The 24,541-nt window shown below is 44.0% G+C and overlaps 1 protein-coding gene across 1 annotated transcript in view; it reads left to right on the forward strand.

Annotated features, from left to right (window-relative positions):
* TTC13 (tetratricopeptide repeat domain 13) overlaps positions 1–24,541 on the forward strand; it is an 87,059-nt gene that overhangs the window by 35,205 nt on the left and 27,313 nt on the right. The window contains exons 9-14 of the mRNA XM_056567365.1: positions 888–970; positions 1,327–1,468; positions 6,663–6,837; positions 7,674–7,830; positions 9,675–9,805; positions 21,645–21,777. Of these exons, the coding sequence (XP_056423340.1) occupies positions 888–970; positions 1,327–1,468; positions 6,663–6,837; positions 7,674–7,830; positions 9,675–9,805; positions 21,645–21,777 (821 nt within the window). The remainder of the gene's footprint in view (positions 1–887; positions 971–1,326; positions 1,469–6,662; positions 6,838–7,673; positions 7,831–9,674; positions 9,806–21,644; positions 21,778–24,541) is intronic.

Here is a 24,541-nt window from a genome sequence, read left to right on the forward strand (position 1 = left end):
GTAATATATGTGAATATATATATATATATATATATATATATAATATAATATGTGTGTGTGAATATATGTAATAGATGTGATAAAATGAGAACTGAACTGTGAGGAAGGTGACCCGGTCTGATGGGAAAGCTTAGGTCCGGCATTCATGTCTATGTTACAATGCAACATGTTTTAGTGGCACAAAGGGAACGACACCATATAAATAAATGAAATATATATCTACTGTTTAATAATTTTTTTTGTAACTTCTGTTATGTGAAATCCAAATTGTCATATAGACAGATGTCGCAGCAGACGGTCAGATATGAAACCAATCTGAATCACTTTAGCTCAAACTGGCTGAGCGGAGAAATTTTTGTTTCTACACTTAAAGGGGTTGTGTCATCTTATAAGGGTATCCCCTATCCTCATCACAGGGCGTCCAAACCCCAGTCCTCCAGTATGATTTGAGTGATGGGTTGCACGTGTGTGCCACTGCATTCATTCTTTTGTGAGCCGCGAAAACCGCACAGTGTTTTGCTGTTTCTGACAGCTCCCATAGAGAATGATTGGAACGGCGGTGTGCATGCGCGACCTGCTGCTCCATTCTAATGGGAAACCAGGTCTCTATTCTTGAGGTCGAGGTGGGCCTCAGCGCTCGATCAGTGGATAGGGGATAAAATTAAAAGATATAACAGCCCCTTTAACAGGAAGCGAAAGTTATTGTGTGCACATAGTTAAGAATTTTTTTTTATTTAAACCTTTTTAATTTAGCTTTTGCATGCCATTTATTTTTTATGTTTACATTTATATATATGGTATAAGAGACCTGACCTACTGTATATACAGTTTTCTCCATGCATCTCACTATAGGTATATATTTTATTATTTGGTACTCTCATTTGCAGGAAGCTATTGAAACTTTCAAGGAAGCCTTAAAGCAGAAGTCAAATTTTATTGAGGCATATAAAAGTCTTGGCCAGGCCTACAGGTAATTCTCTCTTGCTTTATTGCTCTTCCAGATGCACATTATACACATGCCAGTGGTCAGACGGACAACCATTATGTTCTAGTTATTACTGGTATATGTGATGCTCTCATGGAGCTTCTGTACAGATAATGAACAGGAAGCTGGTTTTAATCTTATTAACCCCCATTATTAAGTAATTATGGTACAGGTCAAATAATTATCAAACTACTATAATTATGCTGAACTACTGTAGGACCTGGGATATATCATTTGTATTATATCTCATTCTATAATAATTGAAGAAATGGCATCCTCCTAAAGAGCATCATCATCACTTGTATCTATTGTGGTCTTATATTCTGCATGTTTGATCCTAGAGAGCTTGGGAATTTTGAAGCAGCCATGGAGAACTTCCAGAAAGCTCTGATGCTGAATCAGAATCATGTGCAGACACTTCAGTTGAGGGGGATAATGCTTTACCACCATGGCAGCCTACAGGAGGCTCTGACAAACTTTAAGGTAAGTTTGTACAAGTAATAAATTGCACAGTTTCAACATTGTTAATGACAGAAATATTTATAAGGGATGTGCATATCGACCCACCATTAGGGTAGGGTCACACACAGTGCATACGCAGTATATTTCGCGTTGTGCCAAATCCGCTGCTTAATGGGAAATCCCTGTGTGTGCAGTGAGATCTGGAGATGGGCTCGCACATAGTCACGTCAGCGCACTGCCGCCATCAAAGCCTCACTGCACAGGGTGGCCATTGGTAGCTTGGTGTGTGTGCTGGTAGAAGAATACACAGCGTATTTTTCGCTGCGCAGCAGATTTTGAGCAGCATAAAATTTGCTGTGTATCTGCAGTGTGTGACCCTACCGTTGAAAAAAAAAAAAAAATATATATATATATTTTTTTTCTTAGACTAAATTCACACTTGAAGTGTTTTTAAGACAAACACAAATGGGGAGAAAAAAACACACACACACAATGCACCAAAATGCCCAGCCTAAAATCATATACAGGGTGGGCCATTTATATGGATACACCTTAATAAAATGGGAATGGTTGGTGATATTAACTTCTTGTTTGTGGCACATTAGTATATGTGAGGGGGGGGGAAACTTTTCAAGATGGGTGGTGACCATGGCGGCCATTTTGAAGTTGGCCATTTTGAATCCAACTTTTGTTTTTTCAATAGGAAGGGGGTCATGTGACACATAAAACTTATTGGGAATTTCACAAGAAAAACAATGATGTGCTTGGTTTTAACGTAACTTTATTCTTTCATGAGTTATTTACAAGTTTCTGATCACTTATAAAATGTGTTCAATGTGCTGCCCATTGTGTTGGATTGTCAATGCAACCCTCTTCTCCCACTCTTCACACACTGATAGCAACACCGCAGGAGAAATGCTAGCACAGGCTTCCAGTATCCGTAGTTTCAGGTGCTGCACATCTCGTATCTTCACAGCATAGACAATTGCCTTCAGATGACCCCCAAGATAAAAGTATAAGGGGGTCAGATCGGGAGACCTTGGGGGGCATTCAACTGGCCCACTACGACCAATCCACTTTCCAGGAAACTGTTCATCTAGAAATGCTCGGACCTGACACCCATAATGTGGTGGTGCACCATCTTGCTGGAAAAACTCACGGAACGTGCCAGCTCCAGTGCATAAAGAGGGAAACACATCATCATGTAGCAATTTCACATATCCAGTTGAATGGCCCCCAAGTTCTCCCGATCTGACCCCCTTAGAATTTTATCTTTGGGGTCATCTGAAGGCAATTGTCTATGCTGTGAAGATACGAGACGTGCAGCACCTGAAACTACGGATACTGGAAGCCTGTGCTAGCATTTCTCCTGCGGTGTTGCTATCAGTGTGTGAAGAGTGGGAGAAGAGGGTTGCATTGACAATCCAACACAAGGGGCATGACTCATGTAAGAATAAAGTTACATTAAAACCAAGCGCATCATTGTTTTTCTTGTGAAATTCCCATTAAGTTTGATGTGTCACATGACCCTCTTCCTATTGAAAAAACAAAAGTTGGATTCAAAATGGCCGACTTCAAAATGGCAGCTTCTTAATACCTGCAAAAACAAATTGTGACATTATCTATACAGAGTGCAGCCGAATAAACACACCCACACTACTGAGTCTTGTAGGATATGAAATCTGTGATGTGATTTGTTATTAAAAGCTAAACCAGACAGTTTTGGATTTTTTTCATATCAACTGGCTCCAGAAAGTTAAACAGATTTGTAAATTACTTCTATTAAACAATCTTAATCCTTCCAATACTTATCAGCTGTTGAAGTTGAGTTGTTATTTTCTGTCTGACAACAGTGCTCTCTGCTGACACCTCTGGCTGTCTCAGATACTGTCCAGAGTAGGGACAAATCCCCTTATCAAACCTTTCCTGCTCCGGACAGTTCCTGAGACAGATAGAGGTGACAGCAGAGAGCACTGTTGTCAGACAGAAAAGAACATTAAGATTTTTTAATAGAAGTAATTTACAAATCTATTTAACTTTCTGGAGCCAGTTGATATGAAAAAATAATTTTTTTCATTGGAATACCACTTTAATTCTGTTAAATTCTAGTGCCCCTGGAAAATAGTTTAATTGATAATATAAGTGATTGACAGATACTACAGAGGTTTTGGATACCTAGGCATAGGCACTCTCACAGGAAAAACATACGATGTTGCCCTTGGTGGGATTTAAACCCTGAACCCATTGCTGCCAGGCAACAGTGCTAACCACCAAAACACTATACTTCATACTGATAACCCCTTTTACATAGTACGGTTGCAAAAAGACACATGTCTGTTAAGTTCAACCAAGGAACAGAGGATATGAATGAGAGGAAAGGGTATGGGTGGAAGAGGAGGAGATGTGATTCTATATTTCTACATACACATTAATGTTGTTTTGTTCGAAGCCAACAACTGTTTTTACTGTGACCAGTTCCTCAGGTAGACTGTTCTAAATATTCACAGTTCTTGAAGGCTTGATGCCTCCTAAGACAAAGGGGGAATATTTATCAAAACCTGCCGAGAGGAAGAGTGGCTGCGTTGCCCATAGCAACTAATCAGATCGCTTCTTTCATGTTTAAAAAGGCCTTTGCAAAATGGAAGTAGGAACCTGATTGGTTGCTATGGGCAACTCAGCAACTTTTCCTCTAGACAGGTTTTGATAAATCTCCACCTAAACATTTTTTCTCCAAGCAGAGGGAGAGCCCCCTTGTTCTACTTGGAACATTTTTTTTTGGAACAATTTAAATACTTAAATGGCTCTTCTCAAAGCAAAACAAAAAAACACTATCCAGCAACCCCTCTGTCCAGGCTTCTACTCATCATAGAAGTAAATCAGGTTGGTTTGACAACTTCTATCCTTAGTAAACCCATGCTGGCTATCACTTATAATACTATGGATGTTAATGGATGTTAAGCTTACCGGTCTGTAATTACCTGGGGAAGACACAGCCCTTTTTGAAGATCAGCACCACATTTGCCGTGCACTGGTTTCTTGGAACAAAACCAGACACCAGGGAATCTGTAAATATTATGAACAAGGGTACAGGAATTACTGAACTGAGTTCTCTAAGAACTCTTGGGTGTAATCCATCTCGTCCTAAAGCTTTGCTTATATTGACTTGTTAATGTATCTTAAACCATATCTACATTACCCCTTAAAGAGATGTCAGATTTGAAAAATCCTTAAGTGGTAATAACTTTGGAATGCTTTTACTGAGGGAAGCAATTCTTTTTTTCGTGACTTATTGCCATGTATAGAAGTGGTAAATTTTTTTCATACGTGCATGTTTTTTGTGAAATTTTTTATATTTTTGGCTTTTTCTTCTATAAATGATGATGAGGGAAATTTATCAAAACCTGTGCAGAGGAAAACTTGACCAGTTGGCCATAGCAACCAATCAGATTGCTTCTTTCATTTTTCAAAATGAAATAAGCAATCAGATTCGTTGCTATGGGCAACTAGTCAGTTTTTCCTCTGCACAGATTTTGTTAAATCTCTCCCGATATCTTTATTCTGTGGATCGGTACAATTATAGGTTTTAATGTTCTTTTTTTTCATTTCACAATGAAATCCTTTTGTTTTGCCATGTTCTGACAGTCAAAATGTTTTATTTTGTCCAACCTCATTTTGTAACTTTTTTTTATTTATTTATTTTTTTGCGGGATGAGCTGTTCTTTTTTGTTTTGTTTTGGTACCAATATACATGCCACCTTGTTAACAAAATTTTAATGCTACCCTTTGATAAATTTTTTTTATCCAAAATTAGACCAATTTGGACCAATTCTCACATGGCATTCACATTCTTTTTTTTTTTTTTTTTTTTTTTTTGTATATTCACAGTATACTACAAGTCATTATGAATGTGGCAATACCTATTATGTATAGGTTATGGGGTGTTTATTTTTTAAATTTTTTTTCATACTACAGTTCCTTATTTGGAAAGCAGTATTAAAGGGGTTCTCTGGTGCTTACACATCTTATCCCCTATCCAAAGGATAGGGGATAAGATGCCTGATCGTGGGGGTCCCGCAGCTGGTGACGCCCGTAATCATGCATGCGGCACCCCGTTTGTAATCAATCCCCGGAGCGTTTTCGCTCTGGGACTGATTACGGTCAACCGCAAGGCCGGCGGCGTGTAACATCACGCTCCGCCCCTCAATGCAAGACTACGGGAGGGGGCGTGATAGCTATCCTTTGGATAGGGGATAAGATGTGTAAGCACCGGAGTACCCCTTTAAAAACAAATATATATATATATTTTTTTTTTTTTACACTTTATTGAAAAACTTTTTTTTTGTTTTATACTTTTTCCTTTTTTTACCCGTTATACTGTACTGCATTATATCTGTACTTCAGCATAGCATAACTGTCCGTACATCACTGACATTCAGCCTGTGAGATCCATCCTATGGCTAGACCTCACAGGCTTCTGTACTTGGCAGACAGGAGGCCATGAGCTGGCCTTCTGCTTCCATGATGACTATTGGGGGGACCTGATGCGGTTCAGGGGGAGCCCTCTCCCACTGTCAATCTTATAGATGCTGTACTTAGTATTGACCATGGCATCTATGGTGTTAACACTACCAAGACCGGCTTGATATGTCTCTGCAGCTGTGGCGGGATCCCAGCTGTGATAGCCAGGTCGAGCCGCTGATCTCTCCTGCAGTACTTTGTGTAGAGCAGAAGATCATCAGGATGTATGCATAAGTCCAATTGCATGAACGTACCTGCAGATAGGACATATGCGTATGTCCCTTACCAGGAAGGGGTTAAGCCAGTTCATTACATGATGATGGTAACTTGTGTTACCAAAACTGGCCTGCGTCAGATACTCCATGTTCTTTAGTATATACAGAGCTAAAAAAAAAAAAAAAACATTCAGTAGCTCTGCTTTCTCCTGATACCCAGAGACCACCTACTATTATCATTATTTAGGGGTCTTTCATGCTTTGACCTTGTATTGTTTTTATTTATATATATATATATATATTTAAAAACATGGTAACCTTTATTATTTTTTTTGCTTTTATTACACTTTTTCAGATTTTATTAAGCTCTATGTATATTTTAGTCTGAATTGTTTCTGTTTGTATATGCAGAATTGAAAACACAGGTCAAAGTTACTAAGAGGTCCATAAAAGCTACCTTTACGATTGCTTTTCTCTTCCAGAGATGTCTTCAGCTGGAGCCGTATAATGAAGTGTGCCAGTACGTGAAAGGGCTCAGCCATGTCTCTATGGGCCACTTCTATGAAGGAATTAAAGCTCAGACTAAAGTTATGTTAAATGATCCAATGCCTGGTCAGAAGGCAAGTCAGGAATATTTGAAGGTGAAGTACTTAAGAGGTAAGCATCATGAGGACTATGCTTCATTCCAAAAAAAAAATTATGAATCCACCGCTCAAATGTTATCTATAGTACTGGATGCATTGCATGTTTTATTAAAATTGGAGTTTAACATAAATGTTAAATATATTCTTCAATATTCAAAAATTTCAGCACTTATGGGACCTTGTCATTGACAGATTATCAAATGTTCAACTTTATTGGAAAGTCATAAAGTATAAAAACTAACCTATAGAAAGTAATGACAAAATGAAATACCAGCATAAAAGACCATGGGGGAGATTTATCAAAACCTGTGCAGAGGAAGAGTAGTGCAGTTGCCCATAGCAACCAATCAGATTGCTTCTTTCATTTTCCACAGGCCTCTTTAGAGGCCTGTGGAAAATGAAAGAAGCAATCTGATTGGTTGCTATGGGCAACTGCACCACTCTTCCTCTGCACAGGTTTTGATAAATCTCCCCCCATATGGTCAGTTTTTGTAGTAGTCTTCTGATAGATCTGTGAAGGCTTCTGGTTTGATATTTTAGATTTTCTTGATATAGAAGTCTTAAATAAGTACCAATTATTTTGTCTGGAAAGCATGGCGAAAGTTTAGTCAAATGACAGGTACGCTGTAATTTTTATAATGGGAATCAATGTGAGTGATGGCCGTGATTATACAGTCAGGGAATGTGAGTGTTTTACCTGGAGACACACTTATGTCTTCATATACACACTCCCTGACTGTATAATACCCATCATCCAATGCTGTAAAAAAGGTTGTCTGAAGTGGAGCTTCCTTTACATTTTGTTAATGCTCTTGTTACATTCCTTTATTTGATTCCTCTATTTCACAGAATACTCCCGTTACTTGCACTCCCATCTTGATACTCCAGTCACAGAATATAATATTGATGCAGATCTTCCTGGTAATTTCAAGGATCATTGGGCAAAAAATCTCCCTTTTCTCATAGAAGATTACGAGGAACAGCCAGGACTCCAACCACACATAAAGTAAATGCTTACTGCTTCCTTTTAATGGTTGGACATTTTACTTTATAATAAACTACAGAAACATAGTTTGGGCCAAGGGAATGTTGCTAATTTTTTATTATTATTATTATTATTATTATTATTATTATTAAAGGAGGTGTTCCTCACTAGCTGGTATCATAATATAACATAACATGAGAACTCAGCAAAGCTTCATGCAAATGTTTAACATCTTGTAGGTTAGGTAGTCACAGGCTATATTGCAAATGGTTCATTCCTTTCCAATATATACACGTGAGAGTAGATGCACATAGTACAGGTACCTGATGATGCTACAAAGTGCTTGCTGCATCACCCAAAGCCACATTGGTTAAAGAGTACCTCTCATAATCTTGTTAAATTTTATAATCCTCTTAGTTCACTGCCCCCATCATGATAAACCACCCCCTGCCTTTATTTGTATTATGTTTTTTAGTTTTCTACCTTGATATTGCTCTGTATTTTCTGCTCAGTCAGATTCACAGACTGGGAAGGGGCGTTCCCCAGCAGGCTGTGACATCATCTGAAGCCATACAGGGGAGAAGTTCCTCCCCCACTCCGCTACACAGCCCAGAGCAGTTTAGTGTGAGATGAGCTATGATTGGCTAAGGCTGCACACGCCGACCGCAGTGTTTCTTGATTTTGGACTTCTGCCAGGCCAGCAGGAGTCCAAAATCTGTGCAAAAGATGGGGGGGGGGGGGGAAATGTGCTCTGGACAAGTAGGGAGACACCTAGTGGCAGCCTTTTTTTTTAACACAAAACATAGAAAATGTTTTTTTTTTGTTTTTTTTTTAACAAAGTATACGGTAGAAAGATTTTTTATTTACCATAAGGAGTGCTATAGCAAAAATTTGTTTTATTGAGAGTGCTCAATTAAGGCGGGCTGGGCAGGATTAGATCTGAGAACGTGGGACACTGCTATGCTTAACCTGTGATCAGAGGACATTTATCAGTTTTTATTCAGCGCAGGAAAGAGTTAAACATTTAGGTATGAAAACCATTTATGTTTGTAAAACAGGAAATCAGTGCAGCTTCCTATTGTCATATGTCCTTAACACACAAGAAGAGCTGTTCTGCCAGTGACTTTTATTGGATTACATTCTGGCCACCTGCCAACAACACTGGCCGGCCATACATAGTATGATTCTTGCACAAGATTAAAGGAAGATTCACCGAACATTAATGGCTACTGGACCCTTGTAATATGCAAGGAAAAAAATCAGTTTACCAGAAATGGATATGATGAAACATTATTCTGGCAGATGGAGGTCTGACCACTCATTACCTCAATCCTATGGAGTTGTCCTCTATTCTTATTTTTATTAATGGTCTTTCTGAGCAGTTATGTGCTCTTCACACCTTTTGCTTTTCCCCGGTCTAGCTAAAGAAAGGTAGATTATTAAATGGTCTCTGTTACCTTTAAAAAAACAAAAAACAAAAAAAAACCTTTTGACATCTTGTAGAGACACGTCAATAGTTTTGATTTGTCGAGGTCTGAGGGGAAGAAGAGTGCGCTAAGTGAGACAAACTTACAATGTAAGTCTATGGGATTGTCTCAGACACTCAGACCCTGACCAATCAAAACTTTTGGCATGGCTCTAGTACAGTGTTTCCCAACCAGAGTGCCTCCAGGTGTTGCAAAACTACAACTCTCAGCATGCCCGGACAGCCAAAGGTTGTCCAGGCATGTTTGGAGTTGTAGTTTTGCAGCATCTGGAGGCACCATGGTTGGGAAACACTGTTCTAGGACATGTCAAAAGATTTTAAAGCGGCGGGTACACTTTAAATAAGGGAAAAACTCTAACTTCAGCTTCCATCTTTTCAGGGATGTTTTGCCTCAGAATTTTGATAGCTACAAACCAGAAATACAAGAACTCATTTGTGTAGCAGATCGCTTAGGGGCTTTAATGCAGTACGAAACATCTGGATTTCTACCGAACAAAAGAATCCACAGAGGTAGTGTATAAAAACAGGTATATGTTATGTGATAGCGTATCTGGAATAGGAATTATTATTTCCAGTACATGTTGCTCTTTGCATATTGACATTATTATTGCTTTTCCCCCTTTTTTTTTTTTTTTCTCTTTTTTTCTTTTTTTTCTTTTTGTAGTCTTTCATGGGCACTGCATTGTAGATATGTGGGGATGGCTGAAAAGTAAGTGATCAGCTGATTGACATCTGATATACAGTCATGGCCGTAAATGTTGGTACCCCTGACATTTTTCAATAAAATGAAACACATAAAACACATGTTTAGCTGTACACATGTTTATTCCCTTTGTGTGTATTGGAACTAAACCAAAAAAGGAGGGAAAAAAAGCTAACTGGACATAATGTCACACCAAACTCCAAAAATGAGCTGGACAAAATTATTGGCACCCTTAACCCCTTAAGGACCCAGCCAATTTTCACTGTTGGACCCGGCCATTTTTTACACATCTGACCACTGTCACTTTAAGCATTAATAACACTGGGATGCTTTTACCTTTCATTCTGATTCTAAGATTGTTTTTTCGTGACATATTCTACTTTATGTTAGTGGTAAAATTTTGTCGATACGTGCATCGTTTCTTGGTGTAAAAATTCCAAAATTTGATGACAAAAATAGAAAATTTTGCATTTTTTTAACTTTGAAGCTCTCTGCGTATAAGGAAAATGAATATTCCAAATAAATTGTATATTGATTCACATACACAACATGTCTACTTTATGATTGCATCATGAAGTTGACATGTTTTTACTTTTGGAAGACATCAGAGGGCTTCAAAGTATAGCAGCAATTTTCCAATTTTTCACACAATTTTCAAAATCGAAATTTTTCAGGGACCAGTTCTGTTTTGAAGTGGATTTGAAGGGCCTTCTTATTCGACATACCCCACAAATGACCTCATTATAAAAACTGCACCCCTCAAAGTATTCAAAATGACATTCAAAAGGTTTGTTAACCCTTTAGGTGTTTAACAGGAATAGCAGCAAATTGATGGAGAAAATTCAAAATCTTCATTTTTTACACTGGCATGTTCTTGAGTTTTTACAAGGGGTAAAAGGAGAGAAATCTTCCTAAAATGTGTAACCCAATTTCTCTCGAGTAAGGAAATACCTCATGTGTATGTCAAGTGTTCGGCGGTTCACTAGAGGGCTCAGAAGGGAAGGAGTGACAGTGGGATTTTGGAGAGTGAGTTTTTCTGAAATGGTTTTTGTGGGGCATGTCGCATTTAGGAAGCCCCTATGGTGCCAGAACAGAAAAAAAAAAAAAACACATGGCATACTGTTTTGGAAACTACACCCCTCAAGGCACGTAACAAGGGGTCCAGTGAGCCTTAACACCCCACATGTGTTTGACGACTTTTCGTTAAAGTTGGATTTCTAAATTATTATTTTTTTTTTTTTCACTAAAATGCTTGAAAATAGGACAAAATGCCCCCCAAAATTTGTAATCCTATCTCTTCTGAGTATGGAAATACCCCATGTGTGGACGTCAAGTGCTCTACTGGCGCACTACAATGCTCAGAAGAGAAGGAGTCACATTTGGCTTTTGAAAAGCGAATTTTGCTAAAATGGTTTTTGGAGGGCATGTCGCATTTACGGTGCCCCTATGGTGCCAGGAAAAAATAAACCCACATGGCATACTATTTTGGAAACTACACCCCTCAAGGAACGCAACAAGGGGTACAGTGAGCCTTAACACCTCACACGTGTTTGACGACTTTTTGTTAGTCGGATGTGTAAATGGAAAAAAAAAATTGTTTTCACTAAAATGCTAGTTTTCCCCCAAATTTTACATTTTTACAAGGGGTAATAATAAAAAATTACCCCCAAAATTTGTAACCCCATCTCTTCTGAGTATGGAAATACCCAATTTGTGGATGTCAAATGCTCTGCTGGCACACTACAATTTTCAGAAGAGGAGGAGCCATTGAGCTTTTGGTGACAGAATTCGTTTGGAATAGAAGTCGGGGGCCATGTGCGTTTACAAAGCCCTCCGTGGTGCCAGAACAGTGGAACCCCCCCACATGTGACCCCATTTTGGAAACTACACCCCTCACAGAATTTAATAAGGGGTGCAGTGAGTATTTACACCCCACTGGCGTTTGACAGATCTTTGGAACAGTGGGCTGTGCAAATGAAAAATAAAATTTTTCATTTTCACGGACCACTGTTCCAAAAATCTGTCAGACACCTGTGGGGCGTAAATGCTCAATGTACCCCTTATTATATTACATGAGGGGTGTAGTTTCCAAAATGGGGTCATGTGGGGGAGGTCCATTGTTCTGGCTCTATGGGGGCTTTGTAAACACACGTGGCCTTCAATTCCGGACAAATTTTCTCTTCAAAATCCCAATGGTGCTCCTTCTCTTCTGAGCATTGTAGTGCGCCAGCAGAGCACTTTACATCCACATATGGGGTATGTTCTTACTCAGAAGAAATGGGGTTACAAATTTTGGGGGGCTTTTTTCCTATTTTTCCTTGTGAAAATGAAAAATTTTGGGTAACACCAGCATGATAGTGAAAAGAAAATTATTTATTTTTCATTTTTCTATCCAACTTTGAAGAATTTTCATTAAACACCTGTGGGGTTTTAAGGGGCACTATACCCCTTGTTACATTCCGTGAGGGATGTAGTTTCCAAAATGGGGTCACATGTGGGTATTTCTTTTTTTGCGTTTATGGCAGAACCGCTGTAAAATCAGCCACCCGTGCAAATCACCAATTTATTATTCAAATGTACATAGTGCGCTCTCTCTCCTGAGCCTTGTTGTGCGCCCGCAGAGCATTTTACGCCCACATCTGGGGTATTTCCGTACTCAGGAGAAATTGCATTACAAATTTTGGGGGTCTTTTTTTCCTTTTAACGCTTGTGAAAACAAAAAGTATGGGGCAACACCAGCATGTTAGTGTAAAATGTTTTAGTTTTTTACACTAACAAGCTGGTGTAGCCCCCAACTTTTCCTTTTCATAAGGGGTAAAAGGAGAAAAAGCCCCCCCAAAATTTGCAGTGCAATTTCTCCCGAGTACGGAAATACCCCATATGTGGCCCTAAACTGTTTCCTTGAGATACGACAGGGCTCCGAAATGAGAGAGCGCCATGCGCATTTGAGGACTAAATTAGGGATTGCATAGGGGTGGACATAGCGGTATTCTACGCCAGTGATTCCCAAACAGGGTGCCTCCAGCTGTTGCTAAATTCCCAGCATGCCTGGACAGTCAGTGGCTGTCCGGAAATGCTGGGAGTTGGAGGATCCATTTTGGAAACACTGCCATACAATACATTTTTAATTTTTATTGGGGGGTCAGTGTAAGGGGGTGTATATGTTGTGTTTTACCCTTTATTATGTGGTAGTGTAGTGTTTTTAGGGTACATTCGCACTGGCATGTTACGATGAGTTTCCCGCTAGGAGTTTGCGCTGCGGCGAAAAATTTGCCGCAGCCCAAACTTGAAGCAGGAAACTTACTGTAAACCTGCCTGTGTGGATGCACCCTGTACGTTCACATGGGGGGGCAAACATCCAGCTGTTTCAAAACTACAACTCCCAGCATGTACTGACAGACGTGCATGCTGGGAGTTGTACTTTTGCAACAGCTGGAGGCACACTGGTTGGAAAACCTTCAGTTAGGTTCTGTTACCTAACTCAGTATTTTCCAACCATTGTGCCGCCAGCTGTTGCAAAACTACAACTCCCAGCATGTACTGATCGCCGAAGGGCATGCTGGGAGATGCAGTTATGCAATAGCTGGAGGTACACAACTACAACTCCCAGCATGCCGAGACAGCTGTTTGCTGTTTGGGCATGCTGGCATTTGCAGTTTTGCAACATCTCGAGGGCCTCAGTGATCTCCAAACTGTGGTCCTCCAGCTGTTGCAAAACTACAAATCCCAGCATGCCCAGACAGCAAACAGCTGTTCGGGCATGCTAGGAGTTGTAGTTTTGCGAGATCTGGAGGGCTACAGTTAGAAACCACTGTATAGTGGTCTCTAACTGTAGCCCTCCAGCTGTTGCAAAACTACATATTCCAGCATGCCCAAACAGCTGTCTGGGCATGCTGGGAGTAGTAGTTTTGCAACATCTGGAGGGCTACAGTTAGAGACCACTGTATAGTGGTCTCAAACTGTACCCTCCAGATGTTGCTAGGCAACTCACCGGCATCCGTACGATCCAGCCGCCCGACATCGCCGCCCGCCGATCTCCGTCGCCCGCTGCCTCCGACGCCCGCCTGGATGGGTAAGTGGATCTTCGGCGTCAGTCCCCGTCGTTTCCCCTTCCTGCCCCGCCTATTGTGGGTGGGCAGGACAGGGAAAACGAAAGTTGACCCCCCCCACCCCCGATCTGCTATTGGTGGTTGCGTCTAGACCACCAATAGCAGGGATAGGAGGGGTGGAACCCCTGCCACCTTACTCCTATCCCTTCAGGGGGATCGTGGGTGTCTTAGACAACGGCGATCCCCTTATATTCCGGGTCACCACAGACCCGGAATCGCGCAAATCGCAAGTGTGAATTCACTTGCGATTTGCCGCGATCGCCGACATGGGGGGGGGTCTGATGACTCCCCTGGGTGTTTGCACGGGATGCCTGCTGAATGATTTCAGCAAGCATCCCGGTCCGATCCCCACCCGGCCGGGGGCCGGAATTCTCCATGGCGTATGCGTACGTCATGGGTCCTTAAGTACCAGGGTGTCATGACGTACGCGTACGTCAAGGGTCCTTAAGGGGTTAAAGGGGTACTCCGCTGCTTGACTGTCACGCGCCCTCCCATAGACTTGCATTGAGGGGGTGGGGTGTGATGTCATAAGGGGTGGGGCTATGACGTCACGAGTTCCTAGCGCCGGCTCCAGCGTTCGGAACAGTTTTTCCAAACGCTGAGCAGCGGAGTACCCCTCTTGGTAGCACACCCTTTGGAAAAAAAATAACTGAAATCAGTCACTTCCCATAACCATCAATAAGCTTCTTACACCTCTCAGACAGAATGTTGGACCACTCTTCCTTTGCAAACTGCTCCAGGTCTCTCGTATTGGAAGGGCGCCTTTTCCCAACAGCAATTTTAAGATCTCTCCACAGGTGTTCAATGGGATTTAGATCTGGACTCATTTCTAGCCACCTCAGAACTCTCCAGGGCTTTGTTGCCATCCATTTCTGGATGCTTTTTGACATATGTTTTTGGGTCATTGTCCTGCTGGAAAACCCAAGATCTTGGACGCAAACCCAGCTTTCTTACACTGGGTTGTACAGTGCGACCCAAAATCCGTTGGTAATCCTCAGATTTCATGATGCCTTGCACACATTCAAGGCACCCAGTGCCAGAAGCAGCAAAACAATATTGAACCTCCACCATATTTCACTGTAGGTACTGTATTCTTTACTTTGTAGGTCTCATTCTGTTTTCGGTAAACAGTAGAATGATGTGCTTTACTAAAAAGCTGTATCTTGGTCTCATCTGTTCACAATACGTTTTCCCGGAAGGATTTTGGCTTACTCAAGTTAATTTTGGCAAAATGTAGTCTTGTTTTTTTATGTCTCTGTGTCAGCAGAGGGGTCCTCCTGGGTCTCCTGCCATAGCGTTTAATTTCATTTAAATGTTGACTGTTGGTTCGTGCTGACACTGATGCTCCCTGAGCCTGCAGGACAGCTTGAATATCTTTGGAACTTGTTTGGGGCTGCTTATCCACCATCCGGACTATCCTGCGTTGACACCTTTTCATAAATTTTTCTCTTCCGTCCACGCCCTGGGAGATTAGCTACAGTGCCATGGGATGGAAACTTCTTGATAATGTTGCTCACTGTGGACAAAGGCAAATCTAGATCTCTGGAGATGGACTTGTAACCTTGAGATTGTTGATATTTTTCCACAATTTTGGTTCTCAAGTCCTCAGACAGTTCTCTTCTCCTCTTTTTGTTGTCCATGCTTAGTGTGGCACACACAGACACACAATGCAAAGATTAAGTGAACTTCTCTCCTTTTTATCTGCTTTCAGGTGTAATTTTTATATTGCCCACACCTGTTACTTCCCCCAGGTGAGTTTAAAGGACCAGCACATGCTTTAAACAATCTTATTTCTCTATCGGCTCCATTGGGGGACACGCTGCTGTCTCTAGGAGGCTTGACACTATGGCAACAAGAAAAGTCGGCTCCTGCCAGCAGGGTGTACCTGCCCACAGGCACCTGAGGTAATCAGTTTTAGCTTCATGTCTAAGGAGGTGGACATGGTCTGGAGTTCTCTCCAGACCAGGTCTTATGTTTTATTATTTTCCTAGATTTAGGGATGTGTTAATTTTTTTTATTCCGTTTTCTTTCCTGTTTTCAGGTGGGGACTCAGGTACTGCGGTTCACTGTTTCCCCATTGCGATTGAGGGGGCAGGCATCATGGATGTACTGTTAACCCCCTCTCGCCAGCGGTCAGCGCCTGGGGTTGTCCCTCAAGGGTCCGGGTCCCCCTACCACCCTGCTCGCCTCGCTTTGAGCTTGGCTTGCTGCAGGTGACAATGCTGGCTGAAGACTTCATAGGAAGACTTCATGAGGGAAGTTCTTCTGACTGAGGTGAGTATTTTTCCCCCTTTTTTCCTCAGGTGCGGTCGAGTCCGGGGGTGGGACAGAGTGTTACAGTGCTGTGGTTTAACTAAGGTCTCCCGTTATGTGGTGACTGCATTGGAGAGGCCCTCCAGAGGGTCCTGCTCTCCCCCTATACTGACGCTCTTGCAGCGTCATAGGGGTGTTTTTCATCTGACTCATCATCAGAGTCTTCTGGCAGGCACGAGCACTCCCCTCACAGGCATCGCCCCATTACTCCGCCCTGTAGCAAGCGTCGCTCCCCTAGAGGACGCTCCCATGGTCGCCGCTCTGGCTCTCCAGACCCGCCTACCTGGTCAGTCTCCCCCTCTTCCAGGGCAGCCTCACATGTTCCCATTCACCTGGAGAACTTGTGGATGAAGTTCCGAGTCGGCCTCTGTTTCAGAGGACCGCACGGATATGTCGGACATGGTGCACTTATTGGTCTCGGCCATAAGAGACACCTTCCAGCTAAAGGACCCAGGAACTTCCAGGGCTGCCTCACCTCGTTCCCATTCACCTGGAGAACTTGTGGATGAGGTTTCTGTTTCGGCCTCCGACTCAGAGGACTGCACGGATATGCCTGATGTGGTGTACTCATTGGTTTCGGCCATAAGAGACACCTTCCATCTAAAGGACCTAGGAACTTCAGACGTGGTCCAGAAGTTTCCTCTCATCGTGCCCGACCTCTTCCAGGGCTGCCTCACCTCATTCCCATTCACCTGGAGAACTTGTGGATGAGGTTTCTAATTCGGCCTCCGAATCAAAGGAACGCACGGATGCCTGATGTGGTGTACTCATTGGTTTCGGCCATAAGAGACACCTTCCATCTAAAGGACCCAGGAACTTCGGACGTGGCTCCAGAAGTCTCCTTTTTTCGTGCCCAACCGGCACCCAAGACCTTCAGCTCTCACGCTGAATTTTATGCCCTGCTGGTATCCACCTGGAGGCACCCTGACAAGAAGTTTCAGGAAACAAAGATGGTTCAAGCGCGGTATCCTTTCGCCAAGGACCTCATTGCTCGGTGGACCTCCTCTCCAACTGTGGATCTGCCGGTCTCCCACCTCTCTAAGGCGCCTACCTGGCCGTTGGCTGATGCGGCTGCCTTCAAGGATCCAGCGGACATGAAGGTGGAGACTTTGGCAAACTCTGCATTTTAGACAGCAGGATCTTCCTGCTTTTGCTTCGGCCTGAGTGTCAAGGGCCCTTTCAGTATGGTCTCCCACCTCCGCCAGGGTAGTCTTCAAGATCCCTCTGGAGGATTTATTTAATCTAGCTCTCCGATGCTCCGCAGCTGGAGATTTTCTGTGTTCTGCTTCCATGCGCAGCCACTGTGCTGCCTGTGCCACAAGCTACTTGGTAGCCACCGTCCCTCCATGTGGCTTAAAGCCTGGAATGTGGGCGCCGCCTTCAGGAAGTGAGGCGACGGGCGGAAAAGAGTTCTTTATTACCTCTGGATAAGGCTCACAGGACCGCTTTCCATCGTAAGTCCTCCTTCAGGTTCTGCGGACCTTTGGTGCCACCAAAGGGTACCAACAAAGGGTCCAGCCGGGCGCCTTCACGGGAAGAGGGCTCCCTCCTTCTGGACCTGTCCCTCCCGGAGGTTGGCTATCCGTTCTGGCCGTTTTGCGGCCCCATCAGGCACCCGTAGGCCTTCCTTGGTCTGAAGGATTGCCCACCACCCGCCGACCTTTCTTGGGTGGCTGGTCGCCTCTTACATCTGGGATGCCTGGACCAAGCACATTCAGGATCCAGTTCCTTTTTTATCCAGGGAGTAATTGTCCCGGTTCCTTCAGGGGAACATTTTCGAGGTTTATTCCAACCTCTTTGTGGTCCCCAAGAAAGGCGTTTCTGTTCGCCCAATCTTGGTTATTGAGTATCTCAGCCAGCATCTTCTGCTTTCATCCCGAATGGAGTCTCTCCGTTCGGTGCTGCCGTCCTTGGTTCATGGGGAATTTTTGTTCCTCGATGGACATCAAGGATGCCTGCCTCCACATCTCATTGTTTCCCGGTCATCATCGGTACCTCCGCTTTGCAGTTCCGGACGGTCATTTTCTATTGTGGCTCCCCATTTCGGTCTGACCACTTCTCCGCGGACCTTTACCAAAGTCCTGGCACCTGTGATAGCCCTTTTACGGACAACAGTTGTTTCCGTGATTCCTTACTTGGACGACCTCCTGATCAGAGCTCCAGCCAGGGCCCAGGTCCGGGAGAGTCTTAGTCTCAACTTCCAGACCTTGTCTCACTTCGGTTGGATGGTCAGTCGGGACAAGTCTAACCGCTCTCCTGGAGCTCCAGTTTCCATTCGCTTTTGCATGGATGTCCTGGGTCGGTTAGCGGCGGCCATGGAGGCCGTGCCATTTGCCCAGTTTCATCACAGACCTCTTCAACTGGTGATTCTCTTCTGGTGGGACAGGTCTCCATTGTCTCTCGACCACAAGATCGTTCTCTCTTGACAGTCTTGTCGTTCCCCCCCCCCCCCCACCTGCTTTTTCAGGGGTGTTCCTTCCTGTCCCTCCCTGCCAGTCTGTCGGGCTGGGGAGGTGTTTTCAAGGGCCGGTCGTTCTGGGGCCTTGGTCCCCCAAGAAGCCCTTTTGCCCTTCAACATATTGGGGCATAGGGCAATTCTTTCTTTGCTTGCTTCTTGGGAAATTCCCTTCTGGGCGGAACTCAGGTTTCCGGCCATCTCAGCCATCTTCATTCCGGGCGTCTCTGGGATGTGGTCTTTCTCAGCCAGTCCTCAGCCGTCCAAGGTGAGTGGTCCCTACATCCGGAGGTGTTTGCAGTGATCTGCAACCTCTGGGGCGCTCCAGGCGTGGACCTCTGCACGTCCTGCCACAGCCAAAGCGTTCCTCTCTCTTGGTCGGGCTTTGCCCTACCTTTATCTGTTTATTGGTCGGGCTTTGCCCTACCTTATCTATCTGTTTCCTCCCCTTCCTCTCTTTTCGGGGTCCTGAGGAAACTCACAGCAGAGGGCGTTCCCGCCATTCTCGTGGCCCCGACTTGCTCCGGCGGGCATGGTACGTCGTCGTGGTCAGGCTCCTGAACGACTTACCGCTGCACCTTCCCTATCGCCCAGACCTCCTATATCAGTGGTTATCACCATGCTGAAGGCTCACAAGCCTTCCTCTGCAAAGATTTACCACCATACTTGGCGGTCTTATTTCTGTTGGTGTGAGACTCGGCCTTTTTTCTCCGGTCGTGGTTGGCTTTCAGCTCCCTTAGGGGTCAAAGGTTCGTCCGTTTCCATTCTTTTTCAACGTCCTCTGGCGTTCAATTATAATGTCCGAATCTAGTTCAGGGAGTGGCACAAGCTGCCCCTTCTTATCAGCCCCCTTTTTTCCCTTTGGACTTGCACTTGGTCTTAGATGCCCTGCAAGGCCCCCCTTTTGAACCTCTCGGGGACATATCTCTTCGCCTCCTTCCCCGGAAGGTGGCGTTCCTTATTGCTCTTCCCTCTGTTAGGAGGGTGTCAGAGCTGGCAGCTCTCTCCTGCCGTTCTCCCTTCCTGGTTGTATACCAGGACAAGTTGTTTTGTTTTCCGTCCAGGTCCATCCTTCATACCTGATATGGTTTTGACTTTTTCCTCTCAATGAGGACATCGTCCTACTGTCCTTTTGTCCGGCCCCTTCTGATCCCTGGAAGCGTTTGTTCCACTACCTGTTGTGGTCGTCGGACAGGATAACCATTTCGGGAGCTTACCGCGGCAAGGGGAAGATCCCACCCTTCAGGGTTTTGGCTCATTCCACCCATTTTTCGGGGCATCTTGGGCTCTCCGCTACGTGGCTTCGGCCTTGCAGTTCTGTACGGCGTCCGCATGGTCATCTTTGCACTCTTTCTCTATGTGCTACCAGATTCATACCTTCGCTTCAGCTGATGCTACTCTGGGTCGTAAGACGTTGCAGGCGGCGGTGGTCCAACCGTCCACCCGTCTGATTCCTTACCCACCCAAGGGACAGCTTTGGTACATCCCATGATCTGAGTCCCCCAATAGAGCCGATAGAGAAAAGGAGATTTTTATACTTACCGTAAAATCTTTCTCGAAGGATCAATTGGGGGACACAGCTCCCACCCTTTTTTTGGTCTTCCGATTTCAGTTATCTGTCCGAGGGTGTGTTCAGTTATCTTTTTCTTCTGGTTGCTCGGACAGTTTGTGGTTTTTCTCTTGACCTGTCGGTCTTCTATTGCTCTGGGACTAAAACTGATTACCTCAGGTGCCTGTAGGCGTGTATACCCTGCTGGGAGGAGCCGACTTTTCTTGTAGCCATAGTGTCACCTCCTAGAGACAGCAGCATATACCCATGGTCTGTCTCCCCCAATGGATCCTTTGAGAAAGTGATTTTACGGTAAGCATAAAAATCTCCTTTTTTCCACAATTTTGAAAAGGTGCCAATAATTTTGTCCAGACCATTTTTTTGAGTTTGGTGTGACATTATGTCCAATTTCCTTTTTTTCCTCCCTTTTTTTTTTGGTTTCGTTCCAATACACCCAAAGGGAATAAACATGTGTATAGCAAAACTTGTTTTTCTGTGAGAAACTTGAGAAAATTTCAGGGGTGACAACATTTATTGGCATTACTGTATGTATCCAGATTTTGTCAAGTTGTCCATTTTGACCAATTCCAATTTAGCTTGTCCTTTGACACTAAGCTGATCACAAACTGTTCCCCTGCTGGGACCCCAGAAATTCCTGTAATCTATGGGGAAGTGTTCAATTTCCCTGCAGCGCCACCACAGGGGAACGTATGCATTTCATAGTGTCCATTTCTATTGAAAGCATGTTATTGCAAATGGCAGACATTGCCATCTGTGTCGGAACGCACACGTTTTACAGCATCCTTCCTTATCTTATTTTTCCTTAATTCCCATACTTGGAAGTGTTGTGCTCTCTTAGAAACTGCTTTCATTTTTCTTAATAAATACAACAGCTAAGAGCAGATTTGCATTCACTGACAGAAAGCAAATAATCTACACCTGCCCTAAACGCAAGAAATGGATCTAAGCAAATCTTGCTAACCCATGCTATAACTCACAGAGCATTGTCTAGTCTGCACACAGTTGTACCAGCTGAGAGCAGGACTAGCAGTGTACAGCTTTTTGCAGCTTGTGTCAGTAAATATGTATTCTCATATATTGACAACAAACTAATATTTCATTTGGTGAGGCGTGCACACACCTCAAACAGGGACAGGACAAGAAGGAAAGCCTTACTTTGGATGTCTATGTTATCTTTCAAAAGATTGTCTTTCTTGCAGCTATGGGGCTGGCAGCTCTTGAAGTCATGCAAGCTGTCCAGAAGACATGGATGAACTCTAAAGTGCGAATTAATGGAAAAACCAGGCTTATGCAGTGGAGAGATATGTTTGACATTGCTGTTAAATGGAGAAGGTACAATGGCCGGACACATGACAAGTTCTATCATAGTGAAATGTTATTCTTAAAGGGGTATTAAGGCTATATACATCTTATCCCATATCCAAAGGGTAGGGGATAAGATGTCTGATCGCAGGGGTCCCCCCCCCCCCGTTGGGATTCCTGCGATCCCTGTGCAGCCCCCGGCATTCTGTGCCGGGCACTGTTTCCAAGACGCGACGTCACACCATGCCCCCTCATGACGTCACCCTACACCCCTCCATTCATGTCTATGAGGGGGCGTGGCGTACGCCACGCCCCCTCCCATAGACATGAATGGAGGGGTGTGGTGTGACGTCACATGGGGCATGGCGTGACGTCACGTCTTGGTCTCGGAGGCAGCACCCGGCACAGAATGTTGGGGGCTGCACAAAGAGGAAATTGCATAGATTTTTTCCAGTCTGACCACAGTGCTCTCTGCTGAGATGTCTTTCTGTGTCAGGACTGTGTGCAAAGCAGGAATAAATGCCAATAGGGGACAATTACAGACTCGTACAGAGGTGGCAGCAGAGAGCACTGTGGTCAGACTGGAAAAAATCTATGCAATTTCTTCTGTAGCATACAGCAGCTGATAAATACTGGAAGGCTTATGGTCTGTTCACACATACAGTATTCTATGCAGATTTGACGTGAAGGATTTTCAGTTGCAGATTTAAATGTAAACTGAACACAACTTGAAATCCTGTGCATCAAATCTGTTCAGAATACCGTACGTGTAAATAGACCCTTAAATGGACACTGCCAGATTCAAAAACTTTTTATTTGTTGTACATCTCGGCAAAACATTTACCTTCCTAGTATACTTAATAAGAAAATTTTCATTCCTTTTTATAGAAATCATAGCTTATAAAAATCATGGCTTTGTCCAAGCTGAAGCACAGGCATGGCCTAAGTCCAATAAGTGAGGGTGAGCTAGCACTCCTCTGTGCTCTCTCCTGTCTGATAGTACTCCTCTGTGCTCTCTCTTGTCTGATAGGACTCCTCTGTGCTCTCTCCTGTCTGATAGGACTCCTCTGTGCTCTCTCCTGTCTGATAGGACTCCTCTGTGCTCTCTCCTGTCCGATAGGACTCCTCTGTGCTCTCTCCTGTCTTAGAATACAGAGAAGTGCTAGCCCACCCTCACTTACTTGACTTGGTCCATGCCTGTGCTTCAGCTTGGACAAAGCCATGCTTTTTTAAGCCATGATTTATATATAAAGGAAATAAAATTTTCTCATGAAGTACACTGCTCAAAATAATAAAGGCAACACTAAGATAACACATCCTAGATCTGAATGAATGAACTAATCTTATGAAATACTTTCGTCTTTACAATATGCTGACAACAAAATCACACAAAAATGATCAATGGAAATCAAATTGATCAACAATCAAAGTGGAAAATCGCACTACAGGCTGATCCAACTTTGATGTAATGTACTTTAAACAAGTCAAAATGAGGCTCAGTAGTGTGTGTGGCCTCCACGTGCCTTTATGACCTCCCTACAACGCTTGGGCATGCTCCTGATGAGGTGGCGGATGTTATCCCTAGGGATGTCCTCCCCGGACCTGGACTAAACCATCCGCCAACTCCTGGATAGTCTGTGGTGCAACGTGGCGTTGGTGGATGGAGTGAGACATGATGTCCCAGATGTGCTCAATCGGATTCAGGTCTGGGGAACAGGTGGGCCAGTCCATAGCATCAATGCCTTCATCTTGAAGGAAGTGCTGACACACTCCAGCCACATGAGGTCTAGCATTGTCTTGCATTAGGAGGAACCCAGGGCCAACTGCACTAGCATATGTCTTACTAGGGGTCTGAGGATCTCATCTCGGTACCTAATGGCAGTCAGGCTACCTCTGGGAAGCACATGGAGGACTGTGCGGCCCCCCAAAGAAATTCCACCCCACACCATTACTGACCCACTGCCAAACCGGTCATGCTTGAGGATGTTGCAAGCAGCAGAACGTTCTCCACGGCGTCTCCAGACTGTCACATCTGTCACATTTGCTCAGTGTGAATGTGCATTCATCTGTGAAGAGCACAGGGTGCCAGTGGCGAATTTGCCAATCTTGATGTTCTCTGGCAAATTCCAAACGTCCTGCATGGTGTTGGGCTGTAAGCACAACCCCCACCTGTGGACATCAGGCCCTCATACCACCCTCATGGAGTCTGTTTCGGACCGTTTGAGTGGACACATGCACATTTGTGGCCTGCTGGAGGTCATTTTGCACAAAGGCGGAGATAGCGGTCCTGCTACTGGGTTGTTGCCTCCTACTGCCTCCTCCGGCCTCCTCCACATCTCTCGATGTACTGGCCTGTGTCCTGGTAGCGCCTCCATGCTCTGGACACTACGCTAACAGACACAGCAAAGCTTCTTGCCATAGCTCGCATTGATGTGCCATCCTGGATGAGCTGCACTACCTGAGCCACTTTAGCATGAGACGGAGTCTACAACCCACACGAGTGAACGCACCGCCAGCGTTCAATAGTGACCAAAACATCAGCCAGGAAGCATAGGAACTGAGAAGTGGTCTGTGGTGAGCACCTGCAGAACCACTCCTTTTTGGGGGGGGGGGTGTCTTTTCTATTTGCCTATAATTTCCACCTATTGTCTGTCCCATTTGCACAACAACTTGTGAAATTGATTGTCAATCAGTGTTGCTTCCTGAGTGGACAGTGTGATTTCACAGAAGTGTGATTGACTTGGAGTTACATTGTGTGGTTTAAGTGTTCACTTTATTTTTTTGAGCAGTGTAT

The sequence above is a fragment of the Hyla sarda genome, chromosome 3 (genome assembly GCF_029499605.1).
Source record: "Hyla sarda isolate aHylSar1 chromosome 3, aHylSar1.hap1, whole genome shotgun sequence".
In the NCBI taxonomy this organism is placed as follows: Eukaryota; Metazoa; Chordata; class Amphibia; order Anura; family Hylidae; genus Hyla; species Hyla sarda.